The sequence below is a fragment of the Microchirus variegatus genome, assembly GCF_963457635.1.
Source record: "Microchirus variegatus genome assembly, chromosome: 2".
Taxonomy (NCBI): Eukaryota; Metazoa; Chordata; class Actinopteri; order Pleuronectiformes; family Soleidae; genus Microchirus; species Microchirus variegatus.
Genome location: NC_139803.1, coordinates 39,915,767 through 39,933,975, shown reverse-complemented (window position 1 = coordinate 39,933,975; position 18,209 = coordinate 39,915,767). Strand labels below are relative to the sequence as shown.

Sequence of the window (18,209 nt, the reverse complement as noted above, 5' to 3'; positions counted from 1 at the left end):
GCTGCTGCTGCTGTGAGTACAAGGCAAACATATCACTAGGTTATTCCACAGCAGAGTATAATATATATGTCAGTGGGTCAACACGGCGTTTTGTTCCTTCTTTTTGTGACAGTTGTTGGTCTGTTTTCGTGTAAATCACTGAGTTTTACCGCCATACAAACACACTTATGAGTAATAGATTCAAGAAATCCTCCTAAGTTACTCAAAAGTGTGTTTGTATTGTTGTAAAATGACATTATTTGTTTTTTGTGGTCTTAGAATTTAGACTTTTGCAGCTGTACTTAATTAAATCTGAAGGAGAAGGAAATGAGGAGACTGTTTAGATCCTTTTTGGTTTCTGAAGGCCACCGTAGTTCCCTGAATACTTTATTTGTCAGACTTCTAACAGAACTACTGTATTTTTAAGCCTTAAACACACTATTGTAATAAATTGTCATATCAGGTACAGGGCTGCAATGATTAACTGATGAATTAATTCATTATAATCGTTGTTTTCTTCATTTTCAGCTTCTTAAATGTGAATATTTTCGGGTCTCTTTGCTCCGCATGACAAAGAAATCGTTAAAACATCAGGTTTGATCAACAGTGATCAACATTTTTCAACATTTTCTCACATTTAATGGTATTTATTACTTGATTAATGGAGAAAATAACCATCAACATAAAGATTTATTGTCTTTAGATATGTTTGTTGTAGCTGCTTTAGCCCACGGATGAATCGATTGGATAAGGAGGATAAAGAGAAATCAGACTTTATCTCTGTGGTGGACAGACAGTGACTCTATTCTCTGAGCTCGGTTCAGTCAAGACGAATCGATTCTTCTAACACGGTTGTTTTCCTACAGCGACTGAAGATAAACAATAACAAACTGCAGTTTATTGACGAGACGATGACACAGAGAGAGATTCATGTTTTTTAGTGACAGTCTCACGAGAGTCTTGTGTCACAATCCACTTTCCAGGATTTGTTGCGTTATTTGAACCAGGGCTGAAGCAGAACCATGTGACATATTTACGTTTTTATAGACTTAAAATATCGACATTTTATTGTTTTAACCCTTAGAACACAGAGCATTTGATATGCTTTTTTCCATTACTATGTTAAAACAGATATACAGAGGCTATAAGAATTTGAAATATAGTGTCTTATATCCTTTTTTTCCTCAGCTATATCACTATATGAACACGCCTGAGCAAAACGTACCCAATTTTTGTTTAAATTGGATTGAATTTGTTTGATTTAGCTGATTATCGCATATACAAAAGCAGACATCACACAGTTTTCAAAGCTTGAAATTGTAAAAACATTCATTCTGACACTGTTAACTTCATAATAATAATTCATTCATTTTCCAGGGGGACTATTATGCCAAGGCAAAAGTCTCTCAAGTATGCCACTGCCAAAAATATGCATGAAAATAAAGGGGCAATTTACCAAGCACTTACTATAGTTATGGCCCAAAAAAAATATATATATATATCATTCACGTCTCAAATACTTGAGAATGTTGTCATTTCTGTGACGTTTTTATCACACAGGTGTAACAGTTTGTCCAAAATGTCACATTTAAACATTTGTGAAGTGAAATTGCATCGTTTTTCGGACTCTTTTAGTTTTATTTTTGGACTTTTCTTAACACTGTCGTTATGTGTTTTGGTAGTTGTGTGAAACCCAACGACTTTGACAAACATCCTCTGGTTTAAGACTTGGTCTATTCTGAACGACCCCATGCCTTGACCTCTGACCTCTGACCCCCTTCTCACTCTGTGCAGCTTTAAGTCCCTATTATATCCTCCTCAACATATACATTTTTATTGTATTTATTTTTAATACAATTGCCACTTGCATTTAACAAAATAATGTTTTATGTGTCTTTGAATAATGTACAAAAATAAGATTTAAACAGCTGTACATGTCAGTCATTTCACATTGTGTGTTCTATTATAGAAACGTGATAAAAAATGCATCATACAAAGCAAGAAAGGCATGAGTTTCTTATATCATATATATTCTTAGAGTCATTTTGTGGGGTTTTTTGAAGTAAGTAAACCTTTTAAGAACAAAAAAGAAACAGGTTATTCAGGGAAAGTTCTGTTTCTGTGAAGATAAGGCCTTCATCTTCTAATCAAAACTGTGATTTATGAAGCTTTTAACAGCATTTGGTGCAATTTTGACTCCAAATTAACTCATATATTTCCTTGACTTTGTTACTTTGGGTGTTATTTAATGTCTCACTAGTTTATCATTTTGCTCAAGTAGAATGGTCATTTTATAAATCTAGATTTTGTTTTTCACTTTTTTGATCAGACATCCTTGGACTGTATCTGTTTTTCAGCTTTATTCTGAGGTCATAATTTCACCCAATTTTTACTTCCTGTAGTTGTCAACTCCTTCAAACTGCTCATGACCCGACTCGAACACACTCTGCCCAAGTGTGACGTCGTTCCCACCGACTTCACTTCAACAGAAACGTAATCCACAATGAATGACTCCGCCGACAGACAGAAAACCACGTTGTCATGGCTACCTCCGCGGATGGCAGTGCTCGTCTCCGTGGTAACTGGCGGTGCTGAGGTTGCTCCCAGGCCTGAGCACCTGCGTCTCTCGCCGAATGTGGGCGGACGGACGGTCGCCGTGCATTATTGATGCGACTTTCTTCTGTAGATGAATGTTTGATGTAAACGTGACGTCTGGAGGAGCTTCAGGACGCTGCTTTGTCATTTTCTTGTCAGTCTTGAGACTAATGTGGTTGTCGAGACACATCCAGGAACAGATTGTGATGATAACACGTATACTCTATGATCTGAAAACACCGCATGTCCATTCATGTATATTGGTTGTGCACATGCTAACGATAACAGGAAGGTGAATTAATTCGCTTTGTAACAGTCAGACAGTCTGGGTGTCACTGTTGCTGCAGTACTGAATAGCGCCACAAGGTGGTGACACAGAGCTGCCTGACGCAGTAGCGCAGTTGGTGCTAGTTGAGTCGTCTACTTTACTACTTTGTGTGTGATTTAGGGAACGTAGAGCCATAGAGACCAGGCATTGTATGGTCTATGTTTATTCGAAATCTGCTGTGTAGAAAACCCCCACTCCTCTGTCTGTTGACTCTCTGAGCTACATGCTAACCGGAACCTCGGCTAACCCCGTTAGCCTCTTCACCGACACCAAACTTTCGTTTCGCCGTAGGGAGTGTGTTTTGAACAAAGTATGGGAGCGTTAGATCCAGTATGCGGCGAGTGTGTGGCGCAGCGGATCTGTACGAAGTTTGTAATGCATAGTTTAGTTATTTTTTGAGCTGTGTTTGTCACGTTTAAAATAGGTTATAAGGCCTTGTAGCCCAGATTATGCTGTTTAATTTGATGCCCAGCCTCAATCACTCAAGTTTAACTTACAAATTCTTTACGAAGAATGTCGCAGGGTTTTCCCAATTGGGGGACATCCGTGTGATTTAGGGGTAAAGCAAATGCAAAAGTCTCTGAACAACTAGAATAAAACACTAGGGTTTCAAACATCCTGAAAGTACCAGGGTAGTGTGGATGGTAGCCACCACTGCAGCAGAGTTAATAAATTTTTGTAAAGGAAAATAAAGAAGTGTGGATGTATCCTAAATCACTATGTGGTGTGTTATATAAACTTAATGAAGAACTTTTGTTCAGCAGAGGCTTTTTCTAACTTCACTTTGAAATTTTCCTTTTAAAACACATGAATAGAAAATGAAAAGGAAGACCTTCACGTTCAGTATATCCATTCATCTTCATGATCATGACCTCTCATATGACCTTGAGTCTTTTCCATCTGCACTGCAAATTCAAAACACATCACCGTCAAAGACCAGGAGTTATACAACTATTTCTGTAGGACGCACTCGCTGCCACAAAGCCAGTCACGATTCAGACTCTCCACTTCTTCTGAGAGTCATGCCGGTCCAAGTGTCACTATAGCAACCTGCCCCTCGTCGAGAAGGATGATTAAGGCAAGGTCTTGCATAATGTGACTCGGCAGCTCTGGGGACAATGTGAGGATATTATCAGACACACTTGATTTTGGGGGGGTAATGGCTGCTTTGTGTGCAGCGCAGCAAGAAAACAATGGCAACTCTGTGAGAGCATGCATGAGTTTTGCATGAAAGTATCTCCGGGTTTTTTCAGTGTTTTCAGCCTCTTCATCACAAGACGAGGAAATCCCCGTTATAGAAGATGAACTGAAGGAATAAAGTTGGTAAATGAGCGCTCTTAAAGGTGCCATATGTAAGAATGTGGCCAAAAACGGTTACTACATTCAAATTCAAAATACCGAGGTCTTTTAGGTTTCGTTTTCTGACATAACTGGCAACCCGTGGTTGCTCGGCAGCCGAGACTCTACTGACTGCAATGATTGGTAGACGGCGGTAGGTGGCGCCACATGCCAAAACATGATTTCAAAACATAAACATGATTTGCAGTCTGCAAAATATATTTTTTTAATGCAAATATTTTGGCTTTACTGTTGTTGTTGGTGAGTTCAGATTTTATGGCCAGTTGCTGTAGATTTATTACATAATCCACCTTTAAATACCACACTTTTTAAAAAATCGTACATAATTTATACACATTTAGTGTGTTGCCCAAGGAGATTTTGACACACAAACAGGTGGAGTTAGGGGAATCAAACTGCCAACCCATCCTCAGAAACATCACTCCTAGCTTCCTCTTCAGGTATCACTGCAGATATAGGAGACAGTGGTGGCAAGAGATTAGACTTTCTTCCATCTCTGTTTAGCTATGTGGCAGTAGCTGTGTCGTAGCTGCAGAGCTAATGGATACTCTAAATGCCAAATAAGCTAAATAATTGGAGGCTACTTGAGTTTTTTCGTGAGTGATGTCATGAGAACTTTAAGTGATGGCTGTTAAAATGATCACATACAAGAACACGTCAAGTCTGACATCTGCTTACTTTAATGTAAACGTACAAACTTTTTTTTGTTAAATAGACTGAAATCAACTTTGAGGTGATTGTGTCAGTGCGGCACAGCGAGCGTGACCGTGAGTGATGCAGTGCAGTTCTTCTCTGCAGCAACTTAACAGCCTCAGACCGGGGCTTTTCTTTTTTTGTGTGACTGAAGTAAACATCAGCACTGCAGTGTTTTTCCTTTAATCTCAGTACGGCAAAATATGTCATTAATGATCCACGAGAGAGAGTGTGAAACAAAGAAAAACTTTTGCCGAAGTGTCCGTGAGCAACACCTCCTGCGTGTTTGCTGCAGTATTTTCGTGTCCGACCTCCGACCTGTGACTGTAGCGCAGTCTTGAGCGAAGTAAAAATAAGCATCACACACACACACGCGCAGTATTTTTCCACAGCAGGAGCAGTGAGCTGGAAGGTTTTGAACGAGCTTGTGTGTGTGAGAGAGAGAGCCAGGATTTAGCTTTAGTGAAGGCATCGGGAGGAAAAACTGCTGAATCATTCTGCTTCCTTACAGTCTTGGTCTGGTTCCAACTGCAGCTCACTTGGCATCGAGCTGCAAACAACAGACAGGGGACATGTCCTTTAGAGACACTACTGTGCACATACAGAAGGAAACGCTCTGTGTTGTTCTCAGTGTCACTTTGGACCTTTCACAAACACTTTTTATAACTTTATAGAAAAATGAAAGTATATTGTTTGCGTGGTCGGCTTTTGGGGGTTTGAGACGTATAGTCGTGCGTCATCTGCATCACTGCGTTGTTTGTGTTTGCCGATGATAAACACAGCTGAAGCTCATGGAAGATAAAAATGGAGGCGGTCCAAGAGTGGAGCCTTGTGGGACGCCAGTCTGTTTGACATAGGAAATTGCCAGAGAAAACAGTGAACTTTGATCGTATTTTAGAGCAGGTATTTTTAACTGTGAGTCTGACAGTCTTTTGTTCTTGGTTCAAAAAATATTTGACATTATTAACTCAGCAATAACTTTAAAAGGACGCTATTCTTTCTTTCTTTAAGCAGTGTGACTACCCTGTTATTATCTCTTCCTGGCAGCCAACGACACAGTGTAAAATACAGTATTTTGCATGTTATATGTGGATTATTTTTGAAACCGTATTCTTTCTCTGTTCCCTCATAGTCGGACAGTAACACCAGTTTCTTGCGAGCGGCCAGGGCGGGCAACATCGACAAGGTTTTGGAATATCTGAAAGGCGGAGTGGACATCAGCACCTGCAATCAGGTAAGATATGGTTTATATAATCATTCGTCGTTCAACACGCACTCACTCATTAATGTAGATAACGATATAAATTTGACTTCCTCTTTGACTTAAAATCAGACAAAAAGTGAAATTATGGCAATTATGCCGTACACTTCTACAAGGGCTGAGGTTCTACCTGGAACCATTTGCTTCTGAAAAACCGTTTCCAGAAGAAAGGGTTTTTCGAGGGTTCTTGGTAACACCAATGGTTCCAGTAAGAACCATTTTGACCCAGAGAACCCTTTGAAACCCCTTTCCTGAATAAAGGGTTCTTGGTGCCCTCCAAAAGGGTTACAAAGGTTCTACCTGAGCAAAAAAGGGTTCTCCTATGAGGACAAGCCGAAGAAACAAGGGTCCACATCAGTCTAGTGTTCCACACATGCTCCATCCCAGCATCCTCTTGGGGTCAGAACAGAATTGGGTCAATGACAAAGTAGGATCCAGCCCACTGAAACATGCTTATGTAGTATTAGTAGTATTTTATGCTGTCAACATATACTTTGGGCAGGAAGAGCAAACTTTTAGCCATTTCTCTTCTGTATTGGACGAGGTTAATGTTTGATATGAGTGAGTTTCTTTATTTAGGTCCGGTTATTATCTATCCCCCTCTCAGCCCATTAACATTTCATCCGTTGATGAAGAGAGGCGGGTAAAGCTGATTGATTGGCTGTGAGCAGCTCTGTGTTGGCAACAGTCACAGCGACCAGGCCCGGTAAACAACGGTCATGAGGGGTGGAAATGTAACATGTGCCGTCCGGGTGTGCTCTGTGTGTTGCATGGAGACGTTTTTTTTGTTGTTTGTTGTCGTTTGGTTTGCACCGATCACTCGTGGAGATATTTTGGGTGCCGCACACACACACATACAGTGATGTTTGACCATGAAATAACCTCAATATTCACACAAACACAGTAAAAAAACGACAGTAACATTAGTCAGATATATGTTCTGACACCCATGGGACCTAAATGACTCCATTACGGTGATGAAGTACTCGTGCTGGTCTAAGCACTTAATGGTTTTTGATACCCAGTGGACTGCCGTCCTGTTTTACTGCTTTTTTTTTACAAAGTCCTGCTGCCTAAGCAACTGTCATTTGCACCGACTCTGTATTTTTTTAGCGTTTTTGTGATATATGCTGTTTTTTTATGATATCATTATATGGAAAGATCCTCATGTTTGATTTGGATGGTCTCCAAAGCAATAATGATACAACCGCTTCCTAGGCCCTAGAATGCTTTTAGACCTGCAGCTGGACCTGAAGTCCAAATATTTTCCCTCAAATTGTCTCGAGAGACTTTATATGAGAAGGTAAATGTCCACAAAAGTCACTCAGAACTTTTCCAGGAACTTCCAGGACATTTTTTTTGGAATCCATGTCCAATCCATTTAGATTAAAACAAGCAGTTTGTTAGTATAGACTAAATTCTGTCTAAATATTTAATGTTTGAATGAATCACCACATATTTGACACTGCATTTTAAAAACCCAGGTTGAATAGATGTTAGAGACAAAATATGAGGCGTTTCCAGACTGATTGTGCTCCTATGACTGTTGACAGAATGAGGTAACACATTTATGATAGATGTACGAGTGGGTGGACCCCGAGCACAGTAAATGATTAAATGGTTTCTTGCCTCCCGAAGGTGAACGGAGGTCGCGTTGGAGAGCGTGTTCCTCTAAAGATAAATGCGGCCCAAAGGTTTGGGGGGAGAGGGGGAAGCTAAAGGTGACAGGAGATTATGCTCTGTGTTAAAAATCATTGATTTGCTGTACTGTAGATGGGTGACAAATTAAAGGGGAAAACCTGACAAATGATGGGAAGAACTGGATCATTAACGCCCCATACATTGGACATAATGTGTCACTGAATGGTGCGGGGGTAAAAGTGATATAAATCATTTTGTTACGGTTGCATTTCGACACATACGTGGTGTCAAATGTCCAAAAATGTCTTGTAATATTAATATTTTACAATGTAGCAAACTCAAAGCTAAGTGTTACCTTAAATGTTCCTACATATTTAATCAAATTTTACCCGTAAACTTAGCAGAGAACCTTTTATTCAACATTTTTATTCTAATATGTCTATATATATGTATATGTATGTATGTATGTATATATACGTATGTATGTATGTATGTATAAATATATTTATATGTATGTACTGTATGTGTATATATATTTATATGTATAGATATGTATATATGTATAGGTATTTTTTAAAATATATTATATTATAGATATCGCACAGTAATCATTTAAAATATTTTATTCAACCTAAAATTAGGATAATTGTGTAAAAATGACCGTTCCCTCTTATATCGTGAATCAGAATAATCGCAATATTCAATATTTACATCAAATCCTGATGAAGCCTTTATTATGTGAAGGTGTTTTCGTGTTGTTAACGGCTTAGAATGTACAACCAATGTTTGTAATTAAAAACAAGTAGATTTGCTTGTCTGACCTGACAACAGTCACAAACACACACACACACCCACACACACACACACAACTATTTATAACCTCATACCCAGGCCTGGCTCGGCTCCACAACAGCATAACATGGCACAACATCTAACCCAACTTTGATCCCCTCCAGCTTTGATATTTCAGTCTCTTAGAGAGAAAGACAGTCGTCCACATGATGGAAAGAGAGAAATAAAGGCAGGATAGTGATGGATTCAGAGGAGGAGGAGGTACAAAAACCTTCTCTTTCCACCCAGGTCCGACTTTGTGCTTTGTTGTTGTTTAGTCGGCTAACCTTTCCCCCATGTTTCTTCTTTCTAGAATGGTCTTAATGCACTGCACCTGGCAGCCAAGGAGGGACACCTGGATCTGGTCCAGGAGCTGCTGGACAGAGGAGCAGCTGTGGATTCAGCCACAAAGGTAAGAAACTGTCTCTAAAGAACTGATTATTATTCAGTCATTATACAGTCAGTCCCTGTGAACTAAGTTCTTTGAGGAAAAATGTGTTAATCTTTCTCAAAGTAGACACATCTCAGGCTAGCCATTGTTAGCCACAGCATTAGGCTTAATGTAAAAGTAGCATCCATCTTTTTACAATCCGATGTCACTGTTTGTGAGTTCTGACTTGAGTTTGTGTTCCAGTTAAAAATTCTGACTAGAAACTTTGAAAATCCGACTTCTAACTACAACTGGAACACACTATTAGCATAAATAGCATGGGGAGCACTAGCTAAATGGGAACTCTGTCAAAATGGCTGCTGTGAAAACATTACTGCTAGCAAAGAACGCAAGAAGAAAAACACAATTATAGCTACTTCACAAAAGGCTTAAGTAATAAAATCTAGGCCTATTTAAGTCTATGATATCTTAAGAATGTGTTTGGCACAAGTCAGCGTTTTCTGAGTGGAAACTTAAGTTTGTGTCCTGCACCAAAGTGAGTAGAGAAAATTAGCATTTTAGCTTGCAGACTGCTGCCTCTTTTTGTACCAAGGATTTTAAACATCAAACTCACAAAATAATACTGTATAATTCTAATAATAATAATTAACACAATAATAGTTCTGTTAAAGACAAAAAGCACTGTCATATAATTGACCATATGTAAAGAAAACTGTTATTTATAAAAGCATTATTTTGAGCTTAAATCAACTTAAATGTAAAGCTATTGAGCTCTCAGATAGAATAAATAAAGGAGAATTGCGTCATATTAACTTTTCATTGTCAGATGTTCATATACTTGGCGATTAACAGATCCGATTCTACCCGTGATACTTTTCACCATCAGCTCCATCATGTTCATTAAACTCTCCTGTTGGTGTCCAACACCGTCCACCGTCCACTGACACCTGACACCTGACAGGCACTTACTCTCTGTGGCTCCCTGACCACTCTGGTGCTGGTGTTGTGAAATTTGTGCAATCATTGCACGGATTTAGCTCTTGATCCTGACCGCACTGATTGAGAGCCACCGCTGCAAATGTAAAGTGATATAGAAACCAATCTCTCTCAGCTGACAATGTGGTTATTTCAGGGGAAAAAAATACATAAAACATACATCCTATGTTTTAAATAGTGCTTTATAAATAAGATTATTCTGATCAATATGAGTTGTGACGTGGATTTTGTGTTTCTGGCAGCTGTTTTTGGAAAAGCCGTGGTGGACTATATTTAGAAATAATTGTAGAGGCTGATGTTTCTGAGCAGATCAGGTCAAATGTTAAACCTCACATCATCCATTGAGAAAAAAAACAGCTTTAACTAATGATTTTAAAGTGCAGGGAGTGAGCTGAGGAGAGAGTAGTAAACATGGTGGACCAATGCAATGAGAGAAGGTCGACTCAGTCCTGTATCACACTGCAGTTAAGCAAGTGCCGAGGTGTGAGTTACCTCACCTGTTACACATTGGAATTGTTGACTAAAACCTAGTGTGTAAACAGGTTGGTATCTTCCCATTAACGCTTCCTGTGAAGCCTGTGGCTATAATACACGAGAGCACACTATTCACATAATTAGAAGTCATTATCGTGCGTCAATAGTGCTAATTATAAGTTGTTTAAACGGAGCTTCGTTTAAACAATAATTATAAAGCTAATGCCTAAAATTAATGTGCATAAACTCACATCCATTCATATCAATAATCTCGACACACACACTATAATTAATTAAATAATGACGTACAAGCTCGGGTGTCGATACTTCATATTTGCTGATAGTTGCAAATAGTGTAATGAAATACTTATATAATTATAGTACATTATATGTGATACCAAATACTATTCCGTGGATGAAACGAAGTATCTTTAAACCTGTTCACTGCTCATTCTTTGTATTGTGATGAATAAATAATTACAATAATTTAATAATAAATAGCCAGATTGTTTGTTATTAGCATTTATATATTCATAATATATTTCTGATTGTTCTCCTATGATTTGTGTTGATGCAGAAGGGAAACACAGCTCTCCACATAGCATCTCTAGCTGGTCAGGCTGAAGTCGTGAAGCTACTGGTCAAACGAGGAGCCGACATCAATTCACAGTCTCAGGTGAGTCTCCTGGATAACTCATTATACCAGAACCTCGGTTGTGTATAATGGAGAATAATAAGAGTGTTATTTGTTGTCTGTTTCCTGTAGAATGGATTCACTCCCTTGTACATGGCTGCTCAGGAGAATCACCTGGATGTGGTGCGATACCTTCTGGAGAATGGAGGCAACCAAAGCACTGCGACAGAGGTGAGTCAGGAAACTTTATATACACATACACATATATACTTAAAACATCAAGACTCATCTCCTCAAACTTCCTTCTCCTCAACCTTCTCCTCTCTCTGCCAGGATGGCTTCACCCCTCTGGCCATCGCTCTCCAGCAGGGCCACAACCAGGTGGTCTCCATCCTCCTGGAGAACGACACTAAAGGCAAGGTCCGCTTGCCCGCCTTGCACATCGCGGCGCGCAAGGACGACACAAAGTCGGCCGCGCTGCTCCTCCAGAACGACCACAACGCCGATGTCCAGTCGAAGGTATGTTTTCGTCGCGGTGTCCCCGTGTGCTAGCGCTGGCATGCGTGGTAATGTCAAGCTAATGTGGCGCTAATGTGTTTGTGTCAGTTTGTCCTCACTGAGGTCATTTCAAAGCTAAGTGAAGGTGATAGTTGAGCTATAGAGTGAAGAAAAACAGTCAAGTTGCCTAATGGTCCTGTAGAATCTCTAAATGGGAACACCTTGTTTACATCTGCAGCCCAAATGTGATTTGTACGTGGATACATAACTCTCTAAACCTCTTCTAACTATATCATTGTTCTCTCTCATTATACAAAGTAGGCGAGGAGGTGGGATGTAGGATGTTACAGTACAATAGTGCAGACTTCATGTGTGGGCTGAGCTGTATTAATGACATTGCTGTTAATGACGTGTGTGTGTGGTGAGAGTTTTTTTTTCTACCCACCATGACGATCATGAAATCAGCTCTCGATGACGATGTCGATCCTTCCTGTCCACGTTCTCGTTATTTCCATTCATTATCATAACATGTGGGAAAATACTTCAAAACTGTAGTTCAAACCTCGATGTGGACTGTTTTGGAAATTCTCTGCTGCTGGTGAAGAATGAAATAGAGACTTCTGCCGGCCGACAAGGGTTTATTTTCTCTGCAAAGAAAAGGTCAATCTGCACACTGTGTGGTCGTAGCTGGAGCCCGAAACATTTGTACCTGGGGAACATCCCTGTCAGACCTCTTTGTCTGGGAAGGGGTCTGCCCCTCCAGGCCGTGCTTTCACACCCCTTTGTCTACGGCAGGAATCAGGGCCGACTCCCCACCAAGATATACTGCAGATGTTGTAGTTAGGTGCGGGTTGAGTCTAGACATCCTAATTTGAATACACAAAAGGACCTGATATCTTGTGTTAAGTAAAGGGTGTTGGGCAGCTGTAGCTCTGAGACAAAGAAATTGAATTTTACATTACAGCACTCACTGAATGTTTCACTTTAATTCCACACTGGTTTTTTTTCACCAGTGGGAATGCGTGGCATTCAATTCTGGATCAAATGACAATTTGGCAATATTTTGGCATCAATCAGCGTCAAAGGGAGCATAACACCTGGCAGAACACGCTCATTCTGTTCCATGTTTGTCATCTTTGGACAGTGCTCAACGTCATTTATTTCTTAAATTTCAAGATTAATTTAAGGAGATGCTGATGTTTTGTCTCAGGGTTTAAACATTCCCATGTATACCCAGTGTGAAAGATTCTTTTTGAATCATTTTTGTAATTATGATGTCTTTATACTTAATCATCCCTGCTGGGAAGAACAATTTACATATCTTGTAAAATAAAAATCAGGTATACTAAAAGAGGAGAATAAGAACGATGCTTCCATATGCGTTACATACAATAGGCAAGACTGAATACATTAATTCAAAAACCAATATACAGTATATGGAATAAATCAATTAACCTACCAGATGTTATTAAAGATATATTTAATCACCATGTATTAGCATTACCATGCTTTGATCTGGATATTACTTCTAGGGCTGCCGCTATTAATCGATTAATCGAGGATGCAAAGCGCAAAATTATTATTATGTTGTTTTTTTTTAAAAATCCGATTACTCGATTAATCGAGGAATAATGGGTAGAATACTCGATTACAAAAATATTCGAGAGCTGCAGCCCTAGTAAGCTACATTAAACCAGCTAACATCAATGTTTACGTTAGCCTGTGCCTGGTTAGCAACTGGCTGCTTTTGGCTTCTTGTTTGTTGGCTTCTTGTTTAAGCGTGAAATGGTCCCAAACTTTGGACATTTTCTGCCTTTTAAAGCCTGTTTCACTCTCTCCGCCATCGCGCCAGCTGAAATCCGGATGTGCGGTGTGCGTCTGCTAAAACGGTCCGTGTGGAACAAGGATCCCTGCGCTGAACAGGCCGCGCGAGATAGGAATTAAACGAATACTGGAGGCAGAGTTTTTGCCTCCAGGAATTTGTAATCGAGTAACTCAGCTAACTCGAGTAATCGTTGCAACCCTTCTTCATATAAATAACATGGTATTACTGTAATATTATCTCCCTATCACTACATCGTAAACATACTACTACCATGTTACTGTAAACTGTCTGGTTTATGACGTCTGTTGTTATAATGTTTCTTCTTATCCAGATACAAATCACATCAGGTGTAAATAAGGTCCCAGATTATCCATAATCTATATTATGTATATGTGTGTGTGATATGACAGGAGACTAACTTGTCGTGTTGTACTTTTCCCAAACCCCATGAGGTTGTGCTTGTATGTCCATCAGTCTGTCTGTGTCTATCTTCCTCTTCCTCTTCCTCACTGTGTCTGTGCCTGCCACTAACTGGGTCTCCCCTCTTCTTCTTCTTCTTCTTTTTCCTTTTGTTTCTCAAAAAACGCTACCGCTCACACACTTCCCCTCTCGTCACCCCTTCCTCCTCCTCCACCTCCTCCTCCTCCTCCTCCTCCTCCCTCCTTTGCTGCGCCGGTGTCTAAGTGTAGCACTGTCCACTGCATGGAGTGTGCCACTGTCTGCAGGTTGTATGGTGCCGATATCTAACGCTGCATGTCAGTGGGGGGGGGGGGGGGGATTGTTTTATTTTTAATACTGTTTGATGTCTGAAGGGTGGAAGGGTCTTTAAATGATGATCCGGTATTGGTTAGAAGTCAGTTAAACCATCAGTTTTGGAGCAAAAAGTTTGTTTTTTACATGTAACTGTTTCTCTGATACCGGACGTTGGCTGTAATAGACGTGGCTCGAGTGAACTCTATTTACTGAGTGTTACACATAACTGAAATCCACCGTTTATCTTGTTATGTAAGAAAACTTTAGGTATACATATATATATATATATACTGTATACATATATATATGCATATATATATATATATATATATACATATATATATATGCATATATATATGCATATATATATATGTATATATATATATATATATATATAATGCATGTAGGGCAATGCCATATTAGGTTCAGGTGCTGTGATGAAGCTCAATGACCTAAAATGGCAGCATGTTTACACTCACACACATTACTCTCACACACTTGGGCACATTTTCTCGACAAATACCTCGGTAAAACAGTCCAGTGACAATTTAACCCTACTACTATATTTAAAAACCCTACTCAACTCAAATCTGTATTATGTATCATTCTTTCATTCTTTTTTTCAAAATCAAACAAAAAATATTGACCTCAAATTATTAGTATTATAAGTATTATGGTGAATTTAGTTAAGATATAATTTTTTCAGGTATTGCACTCTGTAGACAGTCCCTGCTCCCTCACGTAGAGATCAGTGTCGTTTCTCCAGCTCAAAAGACGACACTTTTTGATGAAAGCTTGTTGTCTACGTGCAACGATTCAAAATATGTGTTCAAGCAATGTTTTTCGTACGAATGTTATTGCTCATGGACGATCAAATCTGTGAATATTTTTCTAACTTTACTGAACTCACAACCTGCGGGTCACGTAACTTGCGTTAGTTGGCAAAATCAAAAACTGGACGAAAACGGAAACGCTTGTTATCCTTCTTTTCATTTTTTCATTTTATTTTGAAATCAAATCAACGGTTTGACGTTATCTGTTTTTTAATTTGTCGTTTCATTTTTTAAAGAACAAATGATACACGGATTACGACAGAACATCCGTTTTCTACACGTCTTGTCAAGACATTTTTGAGAGGGGTACTGAGACTCATACATGAGGCTTGTTTTGCTCAAGTAACAGCGTTTGCAGCCTGGAAATAATTATTTATGTTGGAAATCAAATTTTTTTAAATATCTTAATTTAATCTTTATTTAGCCAGGAAGGTCCCATTGAGATACAAGATCTCTTCTTCTGGGTGAGTCCTGGTCAAAGATAGCAGCATAAATGGCATCAATAAATACAGAGACGAGACAATTCCAGATATAAAACTGTAAAACAACAACATGTTTCTTTCACAACGGTCCATAAAGTGCCTTTAATCATATGTATTTAATTAAATAATCACTAGTTGTATCACGTTAAGGCTGTGAATTTGGAACGTTAAATGACTCCAGCCACGTCCGCGGCCACTTGTAGTGTCTTTGACTGAGCGCCGCTGTCATAACCTCATAACCTGACGTTTTCCCCCCTCCTTCCTCGTTCCCTCCTGCTCCAGATGATGGTCAATAGGACTACTGAGGTATTACACATGCTCCTCTTCCTCCTCCACAGACTCACTGTACAGCCTCTCATCCCCTGTGTCACTGTGTCCACTTTTTTACTTTTCCTTCCACACCTCATGTCCTTTTTCACTCCCACAGCGCTGCATGCTGTCACTAAAGAATGATTAGGGTCATTTTTGTTCAGTACCTGACTGTTTCTGTTTCTGTTGGTTTGGTATAATCAGAGGCCTCCATGCATGGCTCACGGCTAATGTGTCCTCTCTGAAGCACTGCACACTAGTTTTTCATTATTATTCATGCTGTCTTATTATTTGAAATCCTTTTTTTCATATTTTTTGCCCATCAATACTTGCAGAAACATCATTATTCTTATGTATGGTACAGTAATACTAAGTGATTTTAAATGATGACCTTGTCTTGTTAGGTTATGATTTTACAAATATTCTACTGTAAGTGTATAACGTCTGTCTGTCTTGTCTCTTCATGTTGTGCTGCATGATTTCTTAGAGATGCATTATGAACTCTAAATATATATATATAAAAATGACAATTAACTGCTAAGTGGAAAGTCCAGTTCTGCCAAGAGGAAAATGAAAACATTTCATTCAATTCACTCTTTATTAGCGCTTTGAATATGTTTGAATATGCACGACTACTTCCAAAAATGTTTATTTTGTTGACAAAAAACACTTTGATTGTTCTCCAAAATCTGACATAATCATAAAAAAACGTCGTTTTCTTGCCCTTTTTGAATTAATTGATGTTAACTGACATTTTTAATCCTAAATCCCATTAAACACTGTTTATTTTTGTAATTACTTCACAGGCTCCAGTTCAAGAACAAGACATGTTAATGTAATATAATATGCAACATAATATATTTAAATAAATATATTTAAATATAAATATATTTTTGGTGCAGTTTTAAGGTAGACCTGGTGTGAAACCAACAATGAGCTAAAATGAACACAATTCAAACTCATAATCCAATTTCCATATTTAGATTTGTAAAATATTTAAACAGAAAGTGCATTTCATGTTCAAATATTAACACTAAATGGTTAAACCCAAACCCAATACCCCAGTTTGGGACACTTACATGAATAAAGTTAATTTAAAAGAGTAATTTTCAGTTTATTTAGTTGTTTTTTTGCCCTATGGTCCATTAAAATGGATGAATTAAACAAACAATCAAAAATAATTGACTATAATAATTACTATAAGTGTTTTTTTTGTCTCTTTGGGAGTAGTTCTGCTTTCCTGAAACATCTGAATTGATGAAGTGATTTTATCTTAATCATGGCGTCCCTGGCACAGTGTTATGAGTGCATGTGTTTTTTAATAAACAGTAACATTATAGACTCTAAAAACCAATAGGAAGCTGCTTTTAAATATGCTTATATATATATTTGAATGACCTGCTCTGGCACGGACTGGCATGTTGCATCCACGCTGAAAACGTTGATTTGCACCATTCTGAGCTCTGGACTGTGTAAAGTTTTGAAACCATCACGTTAGTCACTGTATCTTCACACTTTGTGTAAACACCTTTCTCACGTTAAATCGGACCACACTTACAGAACGGCAAGGTAAGGCTCGAGATTTTCCACGTCTACTCCAAACCTGCTCTTCAATCTCTCTCTAACCTTTCTCTCATGTGTTGATATATATTCTATATTCTATATATTATATTTCCTCATCATTTAACTAACTATGATACTAATAATGAGCCGCTCAGCTAACGTAGTGCACTTTGGTGACGGGAAATCTTTTCCCCCACTTTATGATTTTACTTTAGAGCTGTTGTTTTTGTTTGTGTTTGTACATTTTCATGTCAGTCTCGATGATGAATCTGTTTTCTTTCTTTTCTTTGATTTTAAAGAAATGTTTCCTTTTTATTCCTGCATGGAAGTGACGTTTCTTTTTCTTCTTTATTACTGTATTGTTGTTTTAAGTTGACGTTTTTTTTGTTTTTGTTGATTCCGTGGTGCTTGATGCGACTGCTGCATGCTGGGAACACTGCGACGGTTAAAGGGAGTTCAAGGACATGAAGTCGATGTTTAACCTCTGTCCTTCTCTGTCCTGTGTGTCTGTGTCCTCCCCCCGTCTGTCTTGCAGAGTGGATTCACCCCCCTCCACATCGCTGCCCACTATGGCAACGTCAACGTGGCCACGCTCCTGCTGAACCGAGGGGCTGCGGTCGACTTCACCGCGAGGGTAGGACACCGTACACACACATAAAGTTGTTTTTAAGTCTTTGTGAGGACAAATGATTGACATAATGCATTCCCTAGCCCCTTACCCTGACCTTAAAGGACTCATATTATAGCCTATTTCTACAATTGAA

The 18,209-nt window shown here is 38.9% G+C and overlaps 1 protein-coding gene across 3 annotated transcripts in view; it reads left to right on the top strand.

The window, feature by feature from the left end:
* ank2b (ankyrin 2b, neuronal) overlaps positions 1-18,209 on the top strand; it is a gene marked incomplete at its 5' end in the record, with an annotated part of 83,320 nt that overhangs the window by 16,265 nt on the left and 48,846 nt on the right. For 2 of the 3 annotated variants that reach the window (XM_083908890.1, XM_083908889.1), the window contains 6 exons: positions 6,087-6,188; positions 9,001-9,099; positions 11,126-11,224; positions 11,315-11,413; positions 11,516-11,701; positions 17,981-18,079. In XM_083908890.1, the coding sequence (XP_083765016.1) occupies positions 6,087-6,188; positions 9,001-9,099; positions 11,126-11,224; positions 11,315-11,413; positions 11,516-11,701; positions 17,981-18,079 (684 nt within the window). Of the gene's footprint in view, positions 1-6,086; positions 6,189-9,000; positions 9,100-11,125; positions 11,225-11,314; positions 11,414-11,515; positions 11,702-15,855; positions 15,880-17,442; positions 17,452-17,980; positions 18,080-18,209 lie in introns of all 3 variants that reach the window. The other variant, XM_083908891.1, reaches the window with a different exon arrangement.